This window comes from Gobius niger, assembly GCF_951799975.1.
Source record: "Gobius niger genome assembly, chromosome: 10".
NCBI classification, from domain to species: Eukaryota; Metazoa; Chordata; class Actinopteri; order Gobiiformes; family Gobiidae; genus Gobius; species Gobius niger.
This window is the reverse complement of record NC_136861.1, coordinates 7,160,890-7,184,317: the sequence shown is the minus strand read 5'-3', so window position 1 is coordinate 7,184,317 and position 23,428 is coordinate 7,160,890. Positions and strand designations below refer to the sequence as shown.

Below are 23,428 nucleotides of genomic sequence, written 5' to 3'. Positions count from 1 at the left end.
AACTTTGGTGCTGGACCTTAAGAGACTTGTGTGATTAATTATGTGATGTACAGCATGTGCACGAGAATGTTATGAACTAAGTTACTTTACCACTTTGTTATTGCTAAGAGGAGCTGTTTGTTGATTTTATTTGCTACCAAAGCAATTCCACAGATTGGAATTGCCTTGTAGATCTCATGAGAAAAGCCTAAACATACATTAGACAATGATTTTTGCCGTGAGCAGTAGTTTAAGTTGTGTAAGTCTATAATAATAATTTATAAGGCTTCTTCCTACTCCCTTTGAGCAGCACTAATGCTTCTTATGTTGTGAATCATTTCTGTAAATTATAGGTATACTAAACCCATATCCCATTGTATGTAGCTATATAAATGTTAGACAGTTTCCTCCCCGCCTGGTAACAAGAAATAAAGAACTCGGGGAGAAGTTGAAAGCTCACGTCTCACCAGGATGCCGTGTCTCTACAGAATGCGTCTAAATGAGGTGTATGGACTTTAAGAACTCCTCTTACGCCGTGAAGTGGAGAGTGCTCTTCTTCCCTGCGTGGCTGCGGCAGAGTGGTTATCCCGTCTCTGCTCCATTCCCTCAGAGAGCGAGTGCTAAATGGCCTATTCTCCGGCGCATAATGGAACAAAACACCCATCTTCACAGAAACAAGCCGCGCTCCTCAAAGTCAGGACGTATACGGCCCTAATGAAAGACCAAATGGGGAGGTTTTTTTTTTATTTTTATATATATAAGAGCAAAGGAGAAAACACAAAAGCAATTTAAAACGCAGACATTATGATAAAGCCCGGCCCGTTTTCCAATTCTTATGTTGAGTCAGTCCGAGTGTGACGGAGGAAAACCGGCTTCAAACGAGAAACGCAAAGGGAATGAGTGTAAACCTTTATTAATCATGCTGGTTTGAACGGAACTGCCGCAGGTTTTTGCATAAAATACTCCCTCAACAATGGGAAATGAACAATTCTGTGCTTATTATGAGAAGAAATGAAGCTCAGCATTTCTCGATGGTCCTCATTGCTGCGATGCCGCCCCCTAGTGGCGAAAGGCGACTCCAGAAAGAGCGCAATAACATGGAATCCTTTGGGGACTTTACACCTGCCACAAACAAGTGAAAAACCTGGCTCCAAATGATGTTTATGTTTTGAAATATAGAGTTTTCTCCTGCTCATTTCTGCACATTTTGATTTCGAGATTTTTCCTATAGATGACTGACATTGAAGGCAATAAGAAAAAGTGTATATTCTTCGCCGTAAAAATAAAGTGTTCAGGGATATCTTTTATTTAAGTCTTGAAATTAACTAGGATGAACTGAACATAGGGCTAATAATAATCACGATTATTTTACCCATATTGATCGATCTCGATTTTTCAATTAGATTTTTTTAAATAAATGTGGTCTTTTCTGGACTAGCATGTAAAACAGATGCTGCGGCCAAACTGAAAACATCTGCAAAGGAGACGCAAAAAATTGGAAAGTTCGAAGAATGTCAGCGAGCGCATGTTTGTGGGCGGAGCCTCAAAGGCCACGATGTCACGGAGTGAAACTAACAACTTCATGTGTGCATAAAGAAATGAGTAAACTGTGCATATTAGTAAAAAAAAGACGATCAAACTTACAATTCACTGTTAGAATTCCAGTTAATCCACGGCTGCAGCCTCAAAACAAATCCACATGGTCTAAATAGTTTTCCTCTTTGAAGGTAAACTGTTCATCCCTGTGCACGTCCTGGTCCTCTGAGGCTCCTGTGTGTTTCTGTTTTGCTCTTCAGACAAGTTAGCTTAACTTTGTAGCTGATTTTTCATGTAAAATCACCAGGTCCTCTCCCGTCGCATGTGCCGTCCTGTGCTTCCTGTTTGTTTGGGCAGAGTGTTTCCCTGGGATTGACCTGACAGGTGCTGCAGCATTGGACCATCCATATTGTTTTCCAGAATGCGACAGGACCGGCCAATTCTCCTCCATTAAAACACACCATGCGATTATCGTGTCCGACCTGTATTAAAATCTCGATTAGATCATGTGGGGAAGCTGGCCACAGGAGGTCGAAATGGGCAGGCAGACTTGACAAGTTCTTACCAGACATTTATTTTTCACACAAAGGAACTTCTCAATGACAAAATGGCCCCTCTGTGACTACAGCAGTCAGCTTTTATACCTCTCCTCATGGGAAAGGACCTCCCACCGGTCAGCACCATTAGCTTGATGGGTAAGGTTTTCACATTATGCATAAAATTAGGTCCAGTCCAAAATAGCAAGTTCAGGTTAAACTCATAAAGACAAAATACAAACCAAAGGAAAAGGAAAGGAAATTCAAAGCAAAGTTTAAACCAGTTTCCCCCCTGCCACGTGGTTCAGCCTGAGATTTTAAAATGGCCGACAAAGACCACGCCTTTCCTTTGTTCCCACCATGTGGTACAGGTAAGCTTGTGTACTGAGTAAAGGAATAAATAAATCAAGTTTTAAATGGACAATGTGAAGTATAATCACTACCTTAAACAAATGAATGAACCCGGTGGGTTATCGTTCGCTGAAGGATGTTGCATATGAAACAAACAAAGCAAAATGACCAAAATAAATAAATAATGGAACAAGACGGGGCAGTTTGGTGTCTCTGTAGGTGCAACTTAAAGTGCAGATGCTGATCCTCCAGCTCAGAGCTGTTGATATTTTCTTTGGGTCTTCCACTTGACCCTTTTGTTCCATAGACCTCAGGATCGTTTAGTTAATTCAAACTGTAACTGCGTCTCGCCTCAGCAGCGATGCCGCAAACACGCTCAAAATCAGAATATTTATTGCCTTGACAGTGTAAATACAGAAACAAAAAAATCCACATGTTTGCAGTTTTGATCTGTTAAAGGCATCTGGTCCTAAACCTTTGATCAGCTGCAAAAACAGACGATGTCAGTTTAATTATTGTTTTAAAAAAAAAGCTTTACTCATTTTTGATTACTCTGACTGACATTTCTTTTTGTTGCATATTGAAGTTCTACCTTGATAAGATTGAACCATGCAAAATCTGATTTTTTTGTTTTGCCATTTTTTAACTTGATACTTTTGATCAGGACTGTATGTTTGGAAGGTTAAGAATGACTGTGACCCACAACTAGCATTTAGTTGTTCCTCTTTCATTGTTAGAATCTGTGTAGAACTATTGCCAGCATTACTGTGACAGTGATCGTGAAACCGTGCTCAGAAACTGCTCCCCCAAACTTTCATCCGATGGGCGGGGGGGGCGACTGAATTTTGCGGTGCATTATGGGCAACAATAGTCTTCGCAAGTTCCAGTTCTGCCGGAGCGTTTTCGTTCGCTCCGCTTGCTTCATCTTCTGCTAAGAGAGGAATACAATTCTGTAGCTGATGTTTTTTGATGCAGACTTGTTTTGATACTGACTGTTCCGACTCCCTACATTTGGGCTCAATACAGCTGTAACTATATAAAGCAGCCTTTATTTACTCACACACTGAGTCGGGCTTGATGCACTTGTGGTTTATTGCGGACTTTTCATCAACAATGAGCTGTAGGCGATTGTAACGAGCTAACAGGATGGAATAACCATCGTCCACTTGCACAAATAATCCTCCTTTATTCAGACGTTTGGGCTGGATATGTGCTTAAATACTGGGGAGATCCTTGCGTAGATCGTGTGTATAGATACAGACGGCATCTCTGGAATCGCCCATATATGGTCATTTTTGAAAACAGTTAAGGGGGAAAACAATTTTGAAAAAATTAAAATTTTCTCTAATTATTCAAAAATTACTGTAACAAATGCTGAAATATGAATATAGTTTCTACTAAATAATGATACAAAGACATGGGGAGGAGCAAAGTGGTTCAACAGCCCATAAATACATGAAAAACAGACAATGCTTACTTGATGCTACATGTTAGCATCGAGCTAATGCTAACGGTTAGCTAGCGCTTGCTACAACTGCCGTGTTTTCACTTCTACTGAACTTCTTCTGTGAGAAAATATGATATATTAAATATGTTGATATTCCACCAGAAAATGGCAAAAAAGAGGGAAAATTGTGTTTCTCTAAAGATTCTATTTTCCCCCTCGGCGAAGCCACGCCCCCTTCTATGACGAGATGCCATCTGTATCTATATCTATATCTATATCTATAGCTATAGCTATAGCTATAGTTGAAGATCCAGAGGACATGGCAGTAACAAAGAGAGACTAGTCAGAACTAAAACAGCAGTTCTTTTTTAGTCAAGAGCTCCTTCCAACGCTTCTGAACACATTTAAAATCACTCGCCCCTAACGTCTAAATCAATCAGTGGTTTTGTAAAGCCCAATATCACAGCAGGAGTCGCCTCACAGGGCTGCACAAACCATTAAGGCAATAAAACAGAACAGAACAGAAAAGTCTCCATCGTGGTCAGTCTGAATGCAGTGTAACAGCAACAGGAAGTGCGCTAGGCAAGAAACTGTCATTTTTCATCACAGCGCCGCTCAGTGGATGAAATTTTGGGAGAGCAGAACGCCCGAATTGGCGTGTCTGAAATGCATTCGGGAAAGAGTTTGGACACAGGAGCGAACAATTCACATTTTTCAAAGAACACGCAGGGGCCCTTCATTTCACACTTACTTCTGAAGATTAGGCAATTTCTTTGTTTCTCGTTGGAAAGTAAAAGAAGATAAAACTGACCCCCATATATTGTTGTATCCTTGGCTTTATCTTAAATCTTTTATTGTCTTAAGTTTCCCTAAGCAGAGGGCGCAGCGTGGTTTGAGAAATGAAATGACAATGAAAAGAAACAGATGATTTGATCGTGTCCGCTCTCTCAGAGGACGACTTCAGGATCCGTCTTTCTGCTCAAATCCATTTCTCCGAGTCACTTTTTCACCGGTTCCGCCTCAGACTTCAGCGATCTCAAAGTCTCTCTGTGAAGTTTCGATGATTCAGTTGGAGCGCGGCGAGAGCCCGCGTACGCCGGGGTGACGGAGGTGTAAAAAAGCTAAAGCGGCAGAGGTTTGGGAGATGGAGCGATAATGTTCCCTGTAGGACACTTCACTCGGATAGATTTGAGCTCAGAAAAGGTTTGGACACTTTTGCAGAGCGAGGAGAGTCCGGGTGAAATGACTTGCATTCAGAATATCGATTTATGAGCGATTTAAGGCGAGATACTGCAGAATAGGAAATACATTGAAGGAGCTATCCTTGATTTTTTTTTATTTTATGTATTGGAATAAAATTAGTTTTGTCCTTTAGTGTATAGTAAAAGCAGACATGTATCCAAACAACACTGGTTTTAAAGCCTTTTAAACAGTCATAAAATGTCAGACTAGTAGGCATGTTGTACAGTGAAGTGACAGTTTTCCTCCTGAAAGTTGTGAAACCTGGTTTAAACTCAGTCCCTGTGACGAATGTTGATGTTGTTTGGACCAGAAAATAGAGATTTGAAATTTGAGTGACCCTGTTTCTTTGTACAATCAGGTATAGCTCCTTTAAGAGACATCAATTTGAAACTTTGACTGTACATACCTAATATAAATAAAAAATATACATTTCATGCATTCAAATTGCCTATACTTTGAGCGGCAAAATGTAATTAATGGATAGAGCCAGGTTTAAGATTGTATCGTCTTTCGTTTTTGAATAAGCTAAGTGGAAAACTCTGTAGAAACTCAAATTTTCAAAGCTCATGAACATTACATAATATAAAAATCCCTCTAAAAGACACTTTCAAAATATTGTTGAGTCCAAGACTGGAAAGTTTAGCTACAAACTCTGCAAGAGTGGAACCTAACTTTGAGAAAACGCTCTAAAGTTTTGTAACATCTGCTGCAAATGCACAGTCCTCCCTTCTTTAGCTGTGACTGTTTCCCAGAAAGGAAATTACCACATCAACCAATCAATCGGGGCCGATAGCGTTTTTTTTTTTGGTAGAGCCGGTTGTCTCATGTCCATCTGCTCAACAACTGCCCATCGGCCTCACTAGTGTCACTCCTTTTGTGTGTGACTGTATGTTTTGTGCAGTGAGTGTTAAAGGGATATTTCAGGATTTTTGGTAACTAGGCCTCATTTCCCAGTTATCCAGAGTGGTGTTGTTTTCTGGAGATATTTTTTTGTTTTTTATTCATGCAGTCCTTCTATTTGAAGAGTTTAGCGGTACTAGGCTAGTGCTAGGCTAGTGCATGTCTATGGTAACTAGTAGCCTGCATTTAAAACCTCTTCACAGTCATGGGCTCGTCCTCCACACGTTGCCATATCTGATTTGTAAAAAGCTCCTTTGTGAATTCCACGTGTAGTAATGCCGGCCGAAGGTAAACAAACTACTGTAGATCCGGTAACCGAGCAGATCACTCCGCCGCTGCGTAGCTACAACCAGGAAGCTGATGCTGCTCAAATATAAGTGCTTTTAAATGCAAAATGGCTATATTTCAAAAATTATTCAACACAAACATTTATACGGGTAGTCTGGTGTCATATGTGATTTGCCTCAGGTGCTCTGTGCTCGGGTCGGACTGTTTTTTAATGCAGGCTACTAGTTACCATAGACATGCACTAACCTAGCACTAGCCTAGCACCACTAAACTCTTCAAATATACAGAATGAATAAAAAACTAAAAAATTCTCCAGAAATCAACAACACTCTGGAAAACTAGGAAATGAGGCCCTATGTCAAAAATCCCGAAACATCCCTTTAAGCTGTTGTTGGATGCTGTGCTTTGCTTTGTTTTTAAAGCTTTCCTGCCTAATAAATAAAATGAATTGAACTGAAATCAGAAAGTCAGGGGTTCAAATCCCAGCTCCTGCAGGTGCACACTGTCCTTGTCCTTGGGCGAAACATTTCACCCACGTTGCCTCCAGTGTGTGTCTGTGTACATTGGTGTAAGAATGAGTGTGTGGATGGGTGACTGGCTCTTTGCTGTAAAGTGAATTGGATCTGATGAAGGTAGAAAAGTGCTATATAAGTTAAGACCATTTAGCCATCAATCAATCAATCATTTGGCTGATGGGAGTCCCTCTGCAGACAGGCCTGAAGACTGTGATACTAACGTCTGGTCGGTCACCGGAGCATCGAGCAGCAGAGCATCTGAAACAGGGGCCGCTCCCCAGACAGATATTTGGATTTGGATCATCACATATACAAGTATATATAAGGGGTAAGCATTGCTTTTTCTTTTTCTCTGGCATTAAAACTAATATAATGCATAATATTCAGGAGAAAACAAGCAAAAAATCTCAACATTGACCATTATCCTGCTTCACAATTCAACCTTTTTTATTTGAGGTCGATAAAAGTTAAACAGTTCAAAGCCACCAAATCTGGGACTGAATGTTAAAATGATGGAAATGGTATCTGCAATATTGGAGATAAGAAACTCAATTATGTTTCTAAATGATAAGGCTCTGAACTGTGGGGAGATAAGAACGAAAATGACTCATAAAAGTATTTCACAATTGCTATGTTTAACCTCATAAAGATATCGCAGCCTCCACCAGGTGAGGCCAAGTCGAAGGTTCTTGAGTTATCGTCTGGACTCTTCTGGACTCTCGAAGTGTCCAGAAGGCTTCGTCAGCAACACTAAGGCTTCGTCAGCAACACCAAGGCTTCGTCAGCAACACTAAGGCTTCGTCAGCAACATTAAGGCTTCGTCAGCAACACTAAGGCTTCGTCAGCACACAGGCAGTCTACATACAGGGGTTAACTTGTCCTAGCCCTAACCCTAACGATTTTTTTAACGTATTAATTGTCCGTGAGAGTAAATACTGCGCTGATAGAAAAGACAAAGGGACAAAGGGATATTGTACATCCAATTACACAATGGAAATCATTTTTTTCACTCAAATTTGGCTTTAAATACTGTTTAAGTGGCGCTAGCCCGCAGTTAGCTTTGCCCGTTAGCCTGTTAGCTTCTTCTTCGTGATTCCGTTAGTGTGTATTGGTGACTCTGACCCGGAGGCAGGGAAGTTGCAATCGTGGTTTTCTGGCCAGAGACACCAGGGGGCGATGAAAGACCCTCCAATCATCCCATTAACACTTGTATTACCCCCAGAGGGACCACGCAAAGGATTTATTAAGGTAAACACGTTACTTAGTGCTGCTTTATTTTGCACTAATTATCAGTCACCTTGAGTCTCTAAAACCAAAAAATCAGGTTAGAAATCTAGGAGTAATCATGGACTCAGACCTGAAACTAAACAGCCACATCAAAGCAATAAGATCAGCAGCTTTTTACCATCTGAAAAACATGGCTAGGATCAGAGGGATAGTGTCAAAACCAGACTTAGAGAGACTTATCCGTGTGTTTGTCTCCAGCAGGTTAGAGGACTGTAACGGCTGCTCACTGGCCTTTCTAAACAAGAACAAGAACCAATACGGCCATATTAGTCCAGTGCTCCGGTCTCTGCACCGGCTTCCTGTCACTCAGAGAATAGACTTTAAAACAGCTCTGCTTGTTGCAAGTCTTTTCATGGTTTTGCACCGGAGTCCATCTCTGACATGTTTCAGCCGTATGAACCATCTCGGGCCCTGAGATCTTCAGGGAGGGGCCTCTTGGTGGTTCCCAGAGTCAGGACTAAACACGGTGAGGCTAAAGCTAAAATCTGGAACAGTCTCATGAGGATGTGAGACAGGCCTCAACTCTGACAATGTTCAAATCCAGGCTGAAAACAGTTCTTCTTACACGTGGAACTGAAAGTATTTTATCTGCTCTCTTGCCTTTCACTGTAATGATTAATTTTATGCTGATGTTTCATTGATTTGATCAGTTTTCTTGTCATTTTATGCAACTGTGAATAACTTTGAATTGCCTTGTGTATGAATTGTGCTCTACAAATAAACTTGCCTTGCCTGTATACCCTTTAGATTTGGATATGGATAATTGGAGAAAACCACTCTAACCCTAAACGTAATCCTAAAATGGCAGAAAACCAGGTTAAGTGCAAAAATACTTGCTCCACAGGCGGATTTCATATCAAGGAGAAATACACTTATTGTCGATGACTTGTTTGCAGTGCAGTCAGTCATCAGTGTGAAAGTGCTGGTGAACCCGGTTTATCTGCCCGGTGCACGGCCTCGTATGGCACAGATAATGTGGGTTAAGTCCTGGTTTAGTCCTGCTGCAGCGCGGAGCCGCAACAGCCGAATCTGGGGCGGCAGAGTAGGCCACGCTCCACAGGGGCAGGATCACTCAGGGAGGAAACCAAATCTGTTGGATCTGAAATACCCACGACCCGGAACCGGCCCGGCGTTCGGAGGAGGAGGAGGAGGAGGAGGAGGAGGAGGAGGAGAAGAGTGTGATGAGAGGAGCGCAGGGCAGGAGTCTGTTCACAGAGAGGCTGCTTTCTCACAGCAACCAGGTCTTAGGGCTCAGTTATGAAATCATGTAGAGGTGGGCAATATATCTTTTTACTTTTTATTTCATTTTACTCTATGCATGATGTGGTTTACAGGCAGTCATGGGGTCATTAACTATTCATTTACTATGAAGGCAGGGGCCAATTTTCAGATTTTTTGGCTTTCTCCCCACACATCTTATGTAATAATGCTTATATTCTGAGCCGGAGATATCCAGGGACTAACTGTTACTAATATTGACATGTTTGGTATCCATGTGTAGCATGATATGCGACCAAGATGCCAGTGTAATCTAAGTATGGTCATTTTCTTACTGGGAGACATAAACATGCTCATGTGTTTAGACAAACTTTAGAATGACGTTTTCTTTACACTCTTGCAACAAAAGTCAACATTTCATATAAACCGAGCCTCATCTTCGTAGCTTATGATCTGGTCAGTAAGGGAAAGCTCTAACCCACAGCCTGAAGCAAAGTGCCCTAAGGCGAGACACTGCAGCTGAATAGGGAAAAAAGTAAATGTAGAGATATCAATATAAAACTTTTGCTGAGCATTACTGATATAAATATGATTTCATTTTATGTTTTCATATAAATAGGCATTTTGTGCATAAAAAATGGCCAAAATTGCCTATATTTTGGGACGACGAAATCTAAATAATGGATTGAGCCTTATTAAAATGTATGGTTTTATTTTATTGACATATTAGTAGCTAAGATTTTTTTCAGTAGGGATTTTCGATATTTTGTTAAGTTTTTCAATAAACTTCTGTCGCCAGCTGAATTAATCGGGCTAGGAATTAGATATTAAAAAAATACCATATTTGGGTGAAAGCGTCATCACGGGGACCCTTCAGGACACGTAATATTATGTGAATGAATACCAGCGGGACAGATGGCCTTTCCACGCGCCGCAGCAGCTACTTTCGGGTGACCTCATCATAAAATAAATATCACGCACGGTGAGTTTTGTCATTTTTATACTCTAACATGAAAACTAAGATGTAAAGGGAGTATAAAATAGATAAGAAATCTCCACTGCGTTAAAAATCAATACCTTCACCTGCCGTGTCTCGCCTTAAAAGGAAAACTGCTGCGGGAAGTTCAGCACACTGAGCATCATCTTCCATGTTTTTTCTTACTGCAGACTTTGTCTTGATTATAATACAATATTTATTTAATCTGAAGTCTGTTCATCACTTTTCACGTGGTGTCCCCTGTGCTCCGTGAGACGTTGGTGTCGCAGTTTCCAGCCTTGTTCACGGAGGAACCCCGCCAACAGGGACTGGACAAGAAGAACTGAAGCTCCAACAAGGACTGGACGTTCTGCCATCTTGGCCCGTCTGCTGAAGGACTCCCACCGGCCCTGGGTCTGTCTATAGCCTGTCCATCTCCTGTGGTTCTCCCTGAGTTTTTCCTCACCGTACCGGAGAGTCTAAGGACAGGGGACACTCACGCGGCTCGTCACCACCTGCTGCTGCCAGCGTTTATTTGGACATTATGTTTGCCTGGATACTTCCTTTGCCTGAACTTTACATTGTCTTGTTTATTGTTTTATTTCACCATTTTAAAATTTATACAGTCCCGTGAGGCAACTCCTGTTCTGATACTGGGCTCTACAAAACCAGTTATACCAGTTATCAAAGCGAAATTTTCTATTTGATATTTTTAAATCAGGAGTCTCCAACCAGTAACTCTCCAGCCCTTTCTACATTTCTCCATGTGCTTATTAAAGAGGGGTTATTATGCTTTTTTCAATCACATAGCACCAGTCTATATCACACTACAATGATGCCCAAACCTTCTGTTGGTCTGTAAATGCAGTAAATTAGAATAACTGCCTTGTATGAAATTGGCTGCAGTGAATGTCTTGAAATAGGCCTCTGTCTCTTTAAGAACCTCTGACCCTTTCCGACACGCCCCCTCCACACGCTGCCTGTGGCATCAGTGGGGAGGGGGTTCTGCTGAGGAGCAGTGGTTGGTTACTCGGCTGGTGACGAAAGCTCGGAGGCGTCTCCAGGAGGTGGGGGCGTTCCTAGGAGGACTCAGGCAAACCTGTCCCTAAAATGGCCGCCATCAGAGTTTTTACAGATTACTCAAAAATACGTGAATGTGCCAAGGCAACACTTCAGGCGTGTTTTTAATGAGGGAATGACATAATAACATGATGGAATTTGCATAATACCCCCCCTTTAAAACATCTTAGAGGAATTTTCTTTTTGTTTTAAACATTCCAACAGAATCTGCAAAGGTTTAGGTACATAAAGTAAAGTATTAGCACAAAATTCAAGTCATTTTCTCTCATTTTGTTGAAATGTCTTGGCTCCAAACCATCCGGGGGGAACTAACAACAACTAAGTCACAGAGTTGCACAAGTGTCTTCAAAGCAAGAGTAGCTCCCTGATAGTTTTCTTATGTATAAGTTGCTCGCCGGGTCTAAAAGCTTGGAGACTCCTGCTCTAAATAATTAAAGCACCTGCATCAATACAAACAGAAGGGCTTCATCATCTGATCGCCGACCAAACGCTGCGCCAGAGACGAGCGAGCAAAGCGAGGGCGGCTCTTTAAGAATGGAGAGTGACCCCAGAACGAACAGCAGCTTCGTCTCTGGCCTCAAACGTTTCCCAAGGTCTGTTTACTGCACAGAGATGTAAGAAACATCGGTCACACGTCTGCCTCTCCCTTAGACAATAACAGGCGCTCCGTGTGTGCTGGCCTTCAGTTTGGCAATTACTCCCGCTGATCCGGGACTCGCACAAACTGGGCTGGATTCAGGATCCTGGACAAAAGCCTGGATTTCGGGACAGTCTGGAACAATTAGTAATCTGAGGGTGGGCCCAAACCAGAAGACCCCAGAGACGAAGAAAGTGGCGGAGAACAGACAAAGAGGCTGGCTGCCCCTCGTGTTCCCTCGCGCAGGTCGTGTTTCTTACCGTGGTTGGAGTGGACGGGCGTGTAGTGGTTCTTGGAGGTCCTCACGGGCGTCTCGTCTTTGGGCGAAGCGTCCACAGCCGCCATGTCCTCGTGGTCGTACTGAGAGATGCCCTGCTGCCTCATGATGTCGGCCAGCGCTCTGCGGAACACAAGTAATGGTTTAGTTTAGACCAGCCTGGGTGCAAAGTGTGGCTCTCAGACCAGCTTTTGTCGGGCCTCAGGTTTCCTTATTGGACGGAAGACAGAAGATGATGCTGCCCCCCCCCAGAGATTACAACGGTGAGTACAACGTGCAATGAGAGGCTTGAGTAACTTCTTCTCATGCTTTATTCAGTATATTCTGAATATTTGAAACATATTTTGAGTTATTTCCCTTTTATGTTTCCTTCATAATCCCTCATGTGCTCATTCATAGTTTAATGTCTTCAATGAGAATCACACAATGGAAATGCAGGTAAAAATAAAGAAAAGCCGAAACATAAAAGGCGTTTCCAAGCTTTTGATGGGTACTGTATGTTTTGCATGCGTCTGGTTGTGCAATAGTTTGTTAGTGGTTTGGTTTGGGACAGATATTTTAGTCTTGATGTTTTGTTTTGGCGATGTTTCCAGGGACATTTGTTCCAGCCATGTCCTAATGTGTAGAATGAGCTAAGACCTTTCACCACAACTGCCTCTAAAATCCTGCACTGTCCATAGGTACAGACGGCATCTCGTCATAGAAGGGGGCGTGACTTCGCCGAGGGGGAAAATAGAATCTTTAGAGAAACACAATTTTCCACTCTTTTTTGCCATTTTCTGGTGAAATATCAACTTATTTGTCACATACAAATAAAGTCAAGTGTAAATCGGGCCCATATGGATATTTTCTCACAGCAGATTGTTCAGTAGAAGTGAAAAAACGGCAGTTGTAGCAAGCGCTAGCTAACAGTTAGCATTAGCCCGATGCTAACATGTAGCATTAAGTTAGCATTCTCCGTTATTCATGTATTTATGGGCTGTCGACCCACTTTGCTCCTCCCCATGTCTTTGTATCATTATTTAGTAGAAACTATGTTCATATTTCAGCATTTGTTAAAGTAGTTTTTGAATAATTAGAGAAAATTTACATTTTTTCAAAATTGTTTTTCCCCCTTAACTGTTATCAAAAATGACCATATATGGGCGATTCCAGAGATGCCGTCTGTATCTATGCATGAGCTTAATATAGAACCTGCAGTTACGCGTAAGACCTGAGGTGGCAGTAGTGAGCATAAAATGACCAACTTCTAGTCTCTTTAAAGGCAGGTTTGAATTAATAGCATCTTTTACAGCAGCTAAAATTAGATAATGACGTAACGCCGCAAAGCACCATGGGGTGTAGAGTGAGCCAAACAGGTGCTCATTTTGCATGGTCAGTCTTCGAAAGTTTTCTGCAACAAAACACGTTGAAACACCAAAGAAATAAGCTCTATACAGTGGGTGGCATGCACTTTCGGTTGGCAAGTCCACCATTAAGCTGAAAGAAAAAGAAGAAGGAACTATGAACTGCTGTTGGGGTTTGTGCACTCCTTTGTGCCTTTTTTTTATCCCATTTCCAGAGCCCAATAAGATCTGCAACAACATGACACATAGAGCTGGGCAATTAATCAAATTTTAATCTAATCGTGGTTTTATTAAAGGTCGATCACAACAATCGCGAGTTTTAATGGAATTGGAATTGGCCGATCCTGGCGCATTATGGAAAAAAATATGGACGGCGTAATGCTGCAGCGCCTGTCAGGTCAATCCCAGGGAAACACTCGGCCCAAACATACAGGAAGCACAGAACGGCACATGCGGCACAAAGAGGAGAGGACCTGGTGATTTTACTGTAAAATCAGCTACAAAGTTGAGCTAAAGGGCAAAACAGAAACACGTGAGGAGCCTCAGGACACGCACGGGGAAGAAGAAAACGATCATCACTATTCGGACCATGTGGATTTGTTTTGAGGAGCAGCCGTGGTTTAGCTGGACTTCTAACAGTGTATGTTTAATCGACATTTTTACTAATAAATGCGTGGTTTACTCATTTCTTTATACACATATAAAGTTGTTAGCGCTTCACTCCATGACATCATGGCCTTTTGAGGCTCCGCCCACAAACAAGCGCTTGTTTTCTGCTTCTGACATTCTTCAAACATTCACATTTTTTGCGTCTCCTTTGCAGATGTTTGTGTGTTGTCGTGAGGGGATGTTGTTCTGTGATGTGTGGAGTTTGTTTTGGCTGCTGAGTCAGCTGCAGTTTTCAGTTTGGCCACAGCATCTGTTTTACATGCTAGTCCAGGAAAGACCACATTTTTATTTTATTTTTTTAATCATAAAACTCGAAAATTGCCCAGCCCTAATGACACAATTGGAAAGAAAATGGGCCCAACAAAAATCTGACAAGGCAATATTTATGTGGACGAGCGACTTTCAAAGCATTGGCATTTAAAGGTAGCACCTATATTTATTTTCTACATTTTGTCGGTCGAAAAGGTCCAACGTCTGAGAAGGACGAGCCGATTCCAGCAACGCTCTCAGAAGTGGAATTATCGAAGCACGAACAACGATGTAAATGAAAGGCCCCAGGTGAACGTCTCGATCAAACAGCATGCCCACCCAAATGAGGCCCAAAAACACTTTTAACAGATCTAAGCCACGGAGAGGGCTCATCATTACAAGGTCCTGCGGCTCCGCTAAGTGACAACGGAATCGTGTATGAGTGCACGTCACCTGAATGTGAGTCAGCACACAGATACATGTTTGTCGAGCTTCTAACATAAAAAAAATCATAATGTGTCTCCTTTAACTACTCTACACAACACAAAACATGCACGATAGGCCCTTGTCCCCAAATGAAATGAGATTCTGAGATAGATACAGACGGCATCTCGTCATAGAAGGGGGCGTGGCTTCACCAAGGGGTGAAGGGGGAAAATAGAATATTTAAACACAATTTTCCACTCTTTTCATCCATTTTCTGGTGGAATATTAACTTATTTATCACATAAATAAAGTCAAGTGTAAATCAGGCCCATATGGATATTTTCTCACAGCAGATTGTTCAGTTGAAGTGAAAAAACGGCAGTCGTAGCTAGCTCTAGCTAACCGTTAGCATTAGCCCGATGCTAACATGTAGCATCAGGTTAGCCTTCTCTGTTATTTATGTATTTATGGGCTGTTGAACCACTTTGCTCCTCACCATGTCTTTGTATCTTCATTTAAACTATATTCATAATTCAGCATTTGTTAAAGTAGTTTTTGAATAATTAAAGAAAGTTTAGATTTTTCTCCAAATTGTTTTCCCCCTCAACTGTTTTCAAACATGACCATATATGGGCGTCTGTATCCATACTCTATTATCCACCAGCTGCACCTAAGCTTTTACCAAACATTGCACGTATCTTGTTGTCCTGATTGTTGCTTATTTCCGCCAACGAAGAACGCCCGATAATCACTCAGATTGTTCCCGAAGTTGAGCCTGATGAAGCTAAAAGGACGTCCCGGTTCGAGGAGTCCACAGGGAGCGGGGATTTGAACAGCGGCGTGTACAAAAGACCGAGCTATTATTCAAATAGATTATTATTCAAGTCCACTGCAGCCCAGGCCCGACGCTCTGGTCTTGGTTTTCGACGGCGTTTCCTGCCTGGGTTTATCTTTATGGAGCACCGCGAGGCCGGGCTGATCGGGGACGCGTCGAAAGCAGGTCGTTTGCCTTAAAGAATGGTCTCGTCCCGACGTTATTAATAAAACTCTGCCGCCTCAAAGTCACCGGGAGCCGCCGCGGTGACTTTGACACACTTACGACGCCCTGTGCCTTTTCCTTAAAGAAACTGGACCGGAGCAAACTCTCGGAGCCTCCTTCGACTGAGGAGAGAGTGTACAGGCCGAAAGCTTTGGTGCTTCCAAGTCTAAACATGCAACAGCGTTCACAAAACAGGGAATACGTAGATTCAAAAAGTCTCCATATCAGATATGGGCAAAAGTAAATACATTTTAAAAACAAAATAGCTGCTGTTATGCATTTTCTCTTTTCATGCCAATGAAAACATAGCTGTCTTTCCCTGTTTTAGGCAATGCAATGCGGGCCAGAGTCAAGGGCTTAGCCTAAGTTTGCCTACAAGGGAGTTAAACAGTTTAAATAAGGCTAAAGACAATAGCTACTAAACACTAGATAGAATAGATTTCTCATGGAAGCAACATACAAATGAATGTGAAGCGATGTCCTATATTAAAGTATGGCGAGGTATGACATGTCCAATTCATGTCTTCTATTACATAATCTCTGTGGTTTCTCCATCATTCACGTATAATAAGATGATGTTTATTGGGCCCCCTCCCAGAACCGCCACCTTAACGTGGTGGAGGGGTTTGAGCGCCCGAATGATCCTGGGGCTCTGTTGTCGGGGTTTCGTGCCCCTGTAGGGTCTCCCATGGCAAACAGGTCCTATAGGTGACGGGTCAGACAAAGAGCGGGAAGAGCCATAAGGGGCCGGTACAATGTGATTTGGGCAGCACAGACAGCTGCCCCCACAACCCGGAAACGGACGAGTGGAAGAAAATGTATGGATGGTTGAATGTATGGATGGATGGATGGATGTGTAGTGGCCGTTGGATGTGTATCCGACACATAACAAACAGAAACTTAACTGAATATGATTAAGCGTGTAGCTCAATCAGAGATGGTTCTTCCTATACACAGACTATGCAAGTTGCATATAGGGCCTGTATCTCAGTCAAAGAACAGTGTTGTTTTGCTTGTTAATCGACGCGTTGTTACGGCGACAGGCTCTCTGACAGCGCTCACTCACTCTCCGCATTCTCTGCCACATACAACACCAAAATGGAGCAGTCTGCTGACGTGGATGTGCAGGAGAGCCCTTCCGGCTTCCCCCCCTCTCACCCCCAAGTGACACCCTTCTCTCCCGCCCGGCTGTGGCCCGTCTCCCGGGTGGTACTCGCCTCGTGTTGTCTCTGAGGTGGTTAAACGTGGAGATAGAGCTGAATCGACCACACTCTCATTTAAACTATCATGACTGTGACAGTTACTTTCAATAACTACAGTTCTCTGAATGTACACGATCTAAAACAAATTACCATCTCAGTGTATATAGAAATAACCAACATCCTATTGGGAGGGGGCCTCGTGAAGACCCAGGACACGCTGGAGGGAGCTGGCCTGGTGTCGCCTCGGGGTCCCCCCAGAACAGCTGGAGGAGGATCGGGAAGTCTGGGCATCTCTGCTCAGACTGCTGCCTCCACGACCCGGATAAAGCAGAAGAAAATGGATGGATGGGTTCCCAAACTGTGGGTCAGGGACCAGACGTGAGAGAATGTGAACATGTGGACACTTTCCGTTTTAAAAAGTGTGGAAAGAATAGTGCATTCCTGAACATCAGTCTGACAGTGGTAAATGGTTCGTGTTCCTCACACTGAAGGGCAGGGCGCGGATTGAGGTCATTATGTTCCACTTCTGCCCTGCTCTCCTGCACGGTGTGACTGTTTTTGACTGTAAATGGGTTTGCTCTTCGTCGATTAGCTTTGGGATGCGAAATGTAGGGCCCCCTCAGGACCCCAGAAAGACGAGCACCGGCTCGGAGCTCCGAGGATGCTTTTACTTATAAGGAAGGAAAAGGGAAATTGTGAAAATGCTAACCACATACATCCACTGGGTCACTACAAGCTCCAATACGCACAAAAATAAACTTCTTTTGTCACATAAAAAGTAGCATAATGCACTTCTAAAATAACAGATCAGGTTTCTGAAGACTATTATCCCTGAACCAACAGAATAGAGCAAAGAAAACATCGAGTTCCAGATCACTGTTTATGTAACAGCAGGTGCCATCTTTGACGTGCTTCGCTCTAAAAATAAACTTTGTCAAACGTGCTTCGCTAACTTTGACTCTCTTTTTAATGGATGACAAGCTAAGACAACAACCAAGTCTTCAACCCCTTCTCAAGAGTAAACAATACTGTTAATGCGTTACTTTGGTCATTTTTTCTTCTACTGCTCAAGAACTATTTACATGGAACATATGAGTAAAAATGGAGGCTCGTACACTGGCTTTAGCATGTTTGATTCCCCTTGCTGCCTAGGGAGGGCGCTCCAACCAAAACTCAGCAGGTTCATGATAACACCGCATTGAGATATTTAGCCCGACCAATAGCAGCATTCGCGACTTGTTCACGGCGACACATTGCGACCTTGGTTGGATAAACTCTGGGCTCAGATCTGTGATTCAGTGAGAGAAAGACGCCGTGGCTTTTTAAAGACCGTGTGAGAGGAATACAGAACCAACGCTGACCTTCAACAAACACCGAACAACAAACTGGAGTCAAGGTTTGTGATTTCAACAACTGCCCTCCATCGATCTGAAGCTGCGCAAAACCAATTACCACCTACAGAGCCAGAGATGAAGCCAGAGAATAGAAAACAGGAAAATAAATGAGTGAAAATGAAAGTGTAATCATGTTGATATGAAGTCTGTTATTCCGTCTGCACGGGTTTATCAGTGTTCTGTAATAATTTTTTTTTAGTGGCCTTGTATTGACATAGCACCTTCAGCCCATGAGTGAAACCGTGCGATCAGATGTGAGGGACGTCCAAGAGGTGGGAAAACCCGGGGGCCACTGGCGGCCCGTTTAGACTTTTAATCTGACGCCTTTAGTGCAATTAAGCCTCACTAAAACTCATCAATTAGAAAAAACACCTCTGAAATGACACCAAAGAAAGAAGAGAAACAGCTCATGTTCAGTTTAAAGCTGAATTTTGGACACAATTCAAACAATGGTGAGACGCTGCTGGTGAAAAAGCTTGTTGATGATATTTGAAGGAAAACAATGAAGGCTGCTAAAAGAAAGCACTTCAGAGACATGCAGTAACTTAATACACTCGCTGTTGTCTCGCTCTCCTTCCTCCTCTTTTTCTTTCCCTTTTGCTTCCAGAAGCAGAACTTCTCCACATTTTGTCGGAGCTGTGACTGTTTATACCTAACACGATGTGCGCTCTCTCTCTCTCTCTCTCTCTCTCTCTCCTTCTCCGGGAGGGGCTGGGTTCATGGGGCCCTTTCAGGAGGCATGCGACGGCCAATTGTCGTTGCACCTTGTCACTGCTGCTGCAGTGGCTGTATTCTTTTGGTCGTTTCTGTGAAATCTGTTGGCCCTCTGGGGGCCCCTACTCGCTTGGGGGCCCCAGGCAGCTGCCTGCCTTGCCTAATGGCAAGCTACGCCTCTGACAGGAGCAATATCAAGCCATAGAGAGTAAGAAAAAAAATAGAAACCTAACTTACAGTTGCTTAAAACGTGTGAAGTGCAATGCTATCTAATGGAAAACTAGCTTGTTTTGCCGCCCATATAATGGACGTACTGCAGCAATAGTGTCACGGTCATAAAGCAACCAGCGGTCATTGGTTTTAAGTCATTTTATGTAAAAAATAAATAAATAAAAATATATTTTATGGATAAAACCCAAATCGCCAATATCTAAATCATGGATGCAATCACGTTTCAATTTAATTTGAGGTTTTGTTGATATATTCAAAACAAAGATGTTTTCAGAGGGATTTTGGATCTTAAATAAGAGAAAGAATCGGTGAAATAAAAATGTTGCCTTATTTTCCTTTTGGGTTCAAAGCTAAATATATCAGGCTGGGAAATAGATTTTGTTTAAATATTGTTGAGTACAAGCTTGTAAAATGTGGAGTTTACAAAAGTGCAGATGTTGTTGCAAGAGTGGACTGAAAACCTCATTTGGAGAAAAAAGCCCTAAAGTTTAGTCCCTTTGTCTGCACATGCGCCCTGTGTATATTTCTCATGTCTTTAGCCGCTGCTGTCTCCCACAAAGGAAATGACCATATTTGGATTTCAGCGTCACCTCGGTCACAGCCTTTCATGCTACAAACAGGTACTATGTGTCAATGTTTGTGAATGAATACCCGTGTTGCAGTGACTTCCTGGAAATGTTCCTCGATCTAACGGTCAAAATAAAAATGGCTTCCATCAGAGGAAAGTGCACTGAAACCCGTGGATTGAGGAACGACCTGGTGACTTCACGCTGATGGACACGTGGAGGTCACTGGACACTGGTGTTTGACGTCACAGACCGATGAACCACAAAACCGCAAGGCTTTTACAGACAAACAGCATCAAAGGACAAACACGTCGATACCTGAAGGACACGTCCTCACTTTAATGACGTTAGCAGAGTGGCCCTTTAATCAGGGCCGATTCCAAATGAATGTGACAGTGGAAGGGCGTCTGTCACAGTGTGCCCTTTGACCAAGGCTTAATGAAGTCTGACCCAGGGCAGCAGTGGCCACAGTATCAGCTTCACCCCCGGGAACAGAGTGAGAGAATAAGGCTCCGATCCAGCTTTTTTACTATAAAATATGTGTTGTTTGAATATCCACCGATTATTAAGACTGACCAAAGTACAGATTGGAATTTTCTTTGAATTTCAATTGATTGCCCTCGTTTATCCACCTCCCAAAATCAACTTTGACCCCTGGATGAAAAGAACAACACGGACCGATATAAGCTATAAGTTACGGCAATGAAGTCGTTAACCTGTTTTTAATCCTCCTACTGTTTTAATTTCTACTGTTTAATCTTTTAATGTTCAATTATACAAAATGTTGGGTGTTGCTGTGGTTTGCCGCTTGGCCACGACTCCCTCGCACAAGAGGTTTTCAATCTCAAGGGACTTCCCTGGTTAAATAAAGGTTAAATAAAAAAAAGTATAAATATAGTTGATGTTTTGTGCAGGGAGTAATAGAATGGCTCATTTAAAGAGATAAGGTATACTTTATTAATCCCTGTAGGAAAATTCATTCTCTGCATTTGACTCATCCTCAGTGCTGCTGGGACGACCTGTCGAGCCCAACACACACGCGGCAAAAGAGTCGCCTCTTTTATTTTCTATGAGAGAACGCACACCGAGGTTTCTGTGACCGTGAAGGAAAACACAGGCTTTAACCTCCTGCAGAGGCACAGAGGCGGGTCTGGCCTGTGACAGACCAGGAGACCACAGTGAACTTTGTTTGGAGAGACGAGAGAAGCCGCGAAGACGGAGAAACCATCGTCAGGGCTCAGGCTTCAGGGAAGCACGTTAGACTATTAACCTCCAGAAAAGAGCCATGTTGTTCTCTCTCTTACAACACGGACATACGTGTTTTCTTTTATTCATGACAAATGTAGAAACACATGTTTAAATCCCCTCACGGTTTGAGTAAAGCCTCTGAAGTGCCGCGGCGCTGCGTTCTGGCGTGTGTTGGGCTTAGGAGCAGTGAGCTCCAGCGGGGGCCGGTGCTCAGGGACCCGTCCACATGAGGCTGATGGTCAGAAACATCTGGCCAGAAGATTAACCTGTTACATTTGGTGACGACCAGTGTTAATTTCGTCGACTAAAATATTTAGTCTTAATTTTAGTCAAAGTGATATTTTTGACGACTAAAATTGGACTAACACTAAATTAAAAGTTTTTCATGAGACTAAAACTGTGACTAAAATGTCCAGATATTTTAGTCGACTAAAAAAAAATGAAAAGGAGAGACTAAAATCATGCAAACTTCTACTGACCGTCTGAAAGAGCCTCAGATCATGTAAATTCTCTGCCAAAGGATCAGCTCTGAGCTTTGTTCATGTGGAGCAGCTCCATGAAGCAGAGGAACAAGATTAAATATGATCTGATGAATCAATATTATCAATGCAAAGTCGACTAAATTGTCTTAAATTTAGTCGACTAAATTTACTTGCAATTTTAGTCGACTAAAACTAGACTAAAATTGAAGACATTTTTTCGACTAAAACTAGACTAAAATTGAAGACATTTTTTCGACTAAAACTAGACTAAAATTGAATTACATTTTAGTCAAAAGACTAAGACTAAAACTAAATTAAAATATGTTGTCAAAATTAACGCTGGTGACGACAGTGGTGCAGATGGTCCAGCGGGTCGTCTCATGATCGGAAGGTCGGGGGTTCGAATCCCGGCTCCTGTAGGTGGGACCTGCAGCCTGCAACCTGGTGGGAATCGAAGCACGTAAAGCCCGAGCGCTAACCGCTATGCTAACGTGCCGTTCTGTAAGTTTGCAAAGTGAGGAGAGATACAGTGAAATCTGAAAACAGACAAACCATTTCCGTCCCTCTTTAACCGAGAAGTGTCTGAACGCAGCCGATGGAGGTGCATGTGATCAATGGAGCTTCTCTTTTCCACAGGAAACGATGTCACCTCCGCAGGACAATGCTTAAACTATTCCAAACTAACCCTAAAGCTAATCCTAGCCTTAAGGATAGTGGAGTTAACTAAAGGCATTTTATTGAGATTAACTTAAAGCAGTACAAAGTAACTCTTCCCCCTAGAGGCCATAAGCGCAACTGCAGGTGTCGTAGCAAGTTACGATTTTTTAACTTATTAATTGTCTTGGAGAGTAAATACTACACTGACAGGAAAGGCGAAGGGAGAGAGGGTTACTGTGCATCCAATTATACAATGGAAATATTTTTTTTTCACTCAAACTTTTCTGTAAATACTGTTTAAAGTGACATTAGCCCGCAGTTAGCTTTGCCCGTTAGCATGTTGGCTTCTTCTTCGTGATTCCATTAGTGTGTATTGCTTTCTCCGCACCGGGGGCAGTCAAGTTCCAAACATGGTTTTCTGTCCAGAGACACCAGGGGGAGATGAAAGACCCTCCAATCATCCCATAAACACTTGTATTACCCCCACAGGGACTACGGAAAGGATTTATTAAGGTAAACAAATTACTTAGTACTGCTTTAAAGGGGCTAGATGCAAGTTAGTTATTTTATACTCACTACTGCCACCTCTGGTCTTATGCGTAACTGCAGCTTCTATATTAAGCTTGTGCATGACGGCACTTCAGACTCGAAGTAACACCTTTTTGAGTGACAGTGCAGGATTTTAGAGGCAGTTGTGGTGAACAGGTCTGAGCTCATTCTACACATTGGGGCATTGTTTGAACATGTAGGGGGAGGAAATTACATAATTTTAACATTTTTAAACTCTGTATAGTCCCTTTAAGGATAGTGGAGTTTACTAAAGGCATTTTATTGAGATTAACTTAAATAAATGTTGGAGTTCTGGAGCTCCACTGATCACGTGACTCTCCCCCACTAGACCTTTCTTAGTTTGCAAACAGAATTTCTAAAAGTGAA

General features: G+C 42.5%; 1 protein-coding gene across 2 annotated transcripts in view; it reads right to left on the bottom strand.

The window, feature by feature from the left end:
* Positions 1-23,428, bottom strand: part of LOC306968889 (shisa family member 6) — a 119,767-nt gene that overhangs the window by 83,776 nt on the left and 12,563 nt on the right. For both annotated transcript variants that reach the window (XM_079564456.1, XM_079564457.1), the window contains exon 2: positions 12,253-12,392. In XM_079564456.1, the coding sequence (XP_079420582.1) occupies positions 12,253-12,392 (140 nt within the window). The remainder of the gene's footprint in view (positions 1-12,252; positions 12,393-23,428) is intronic.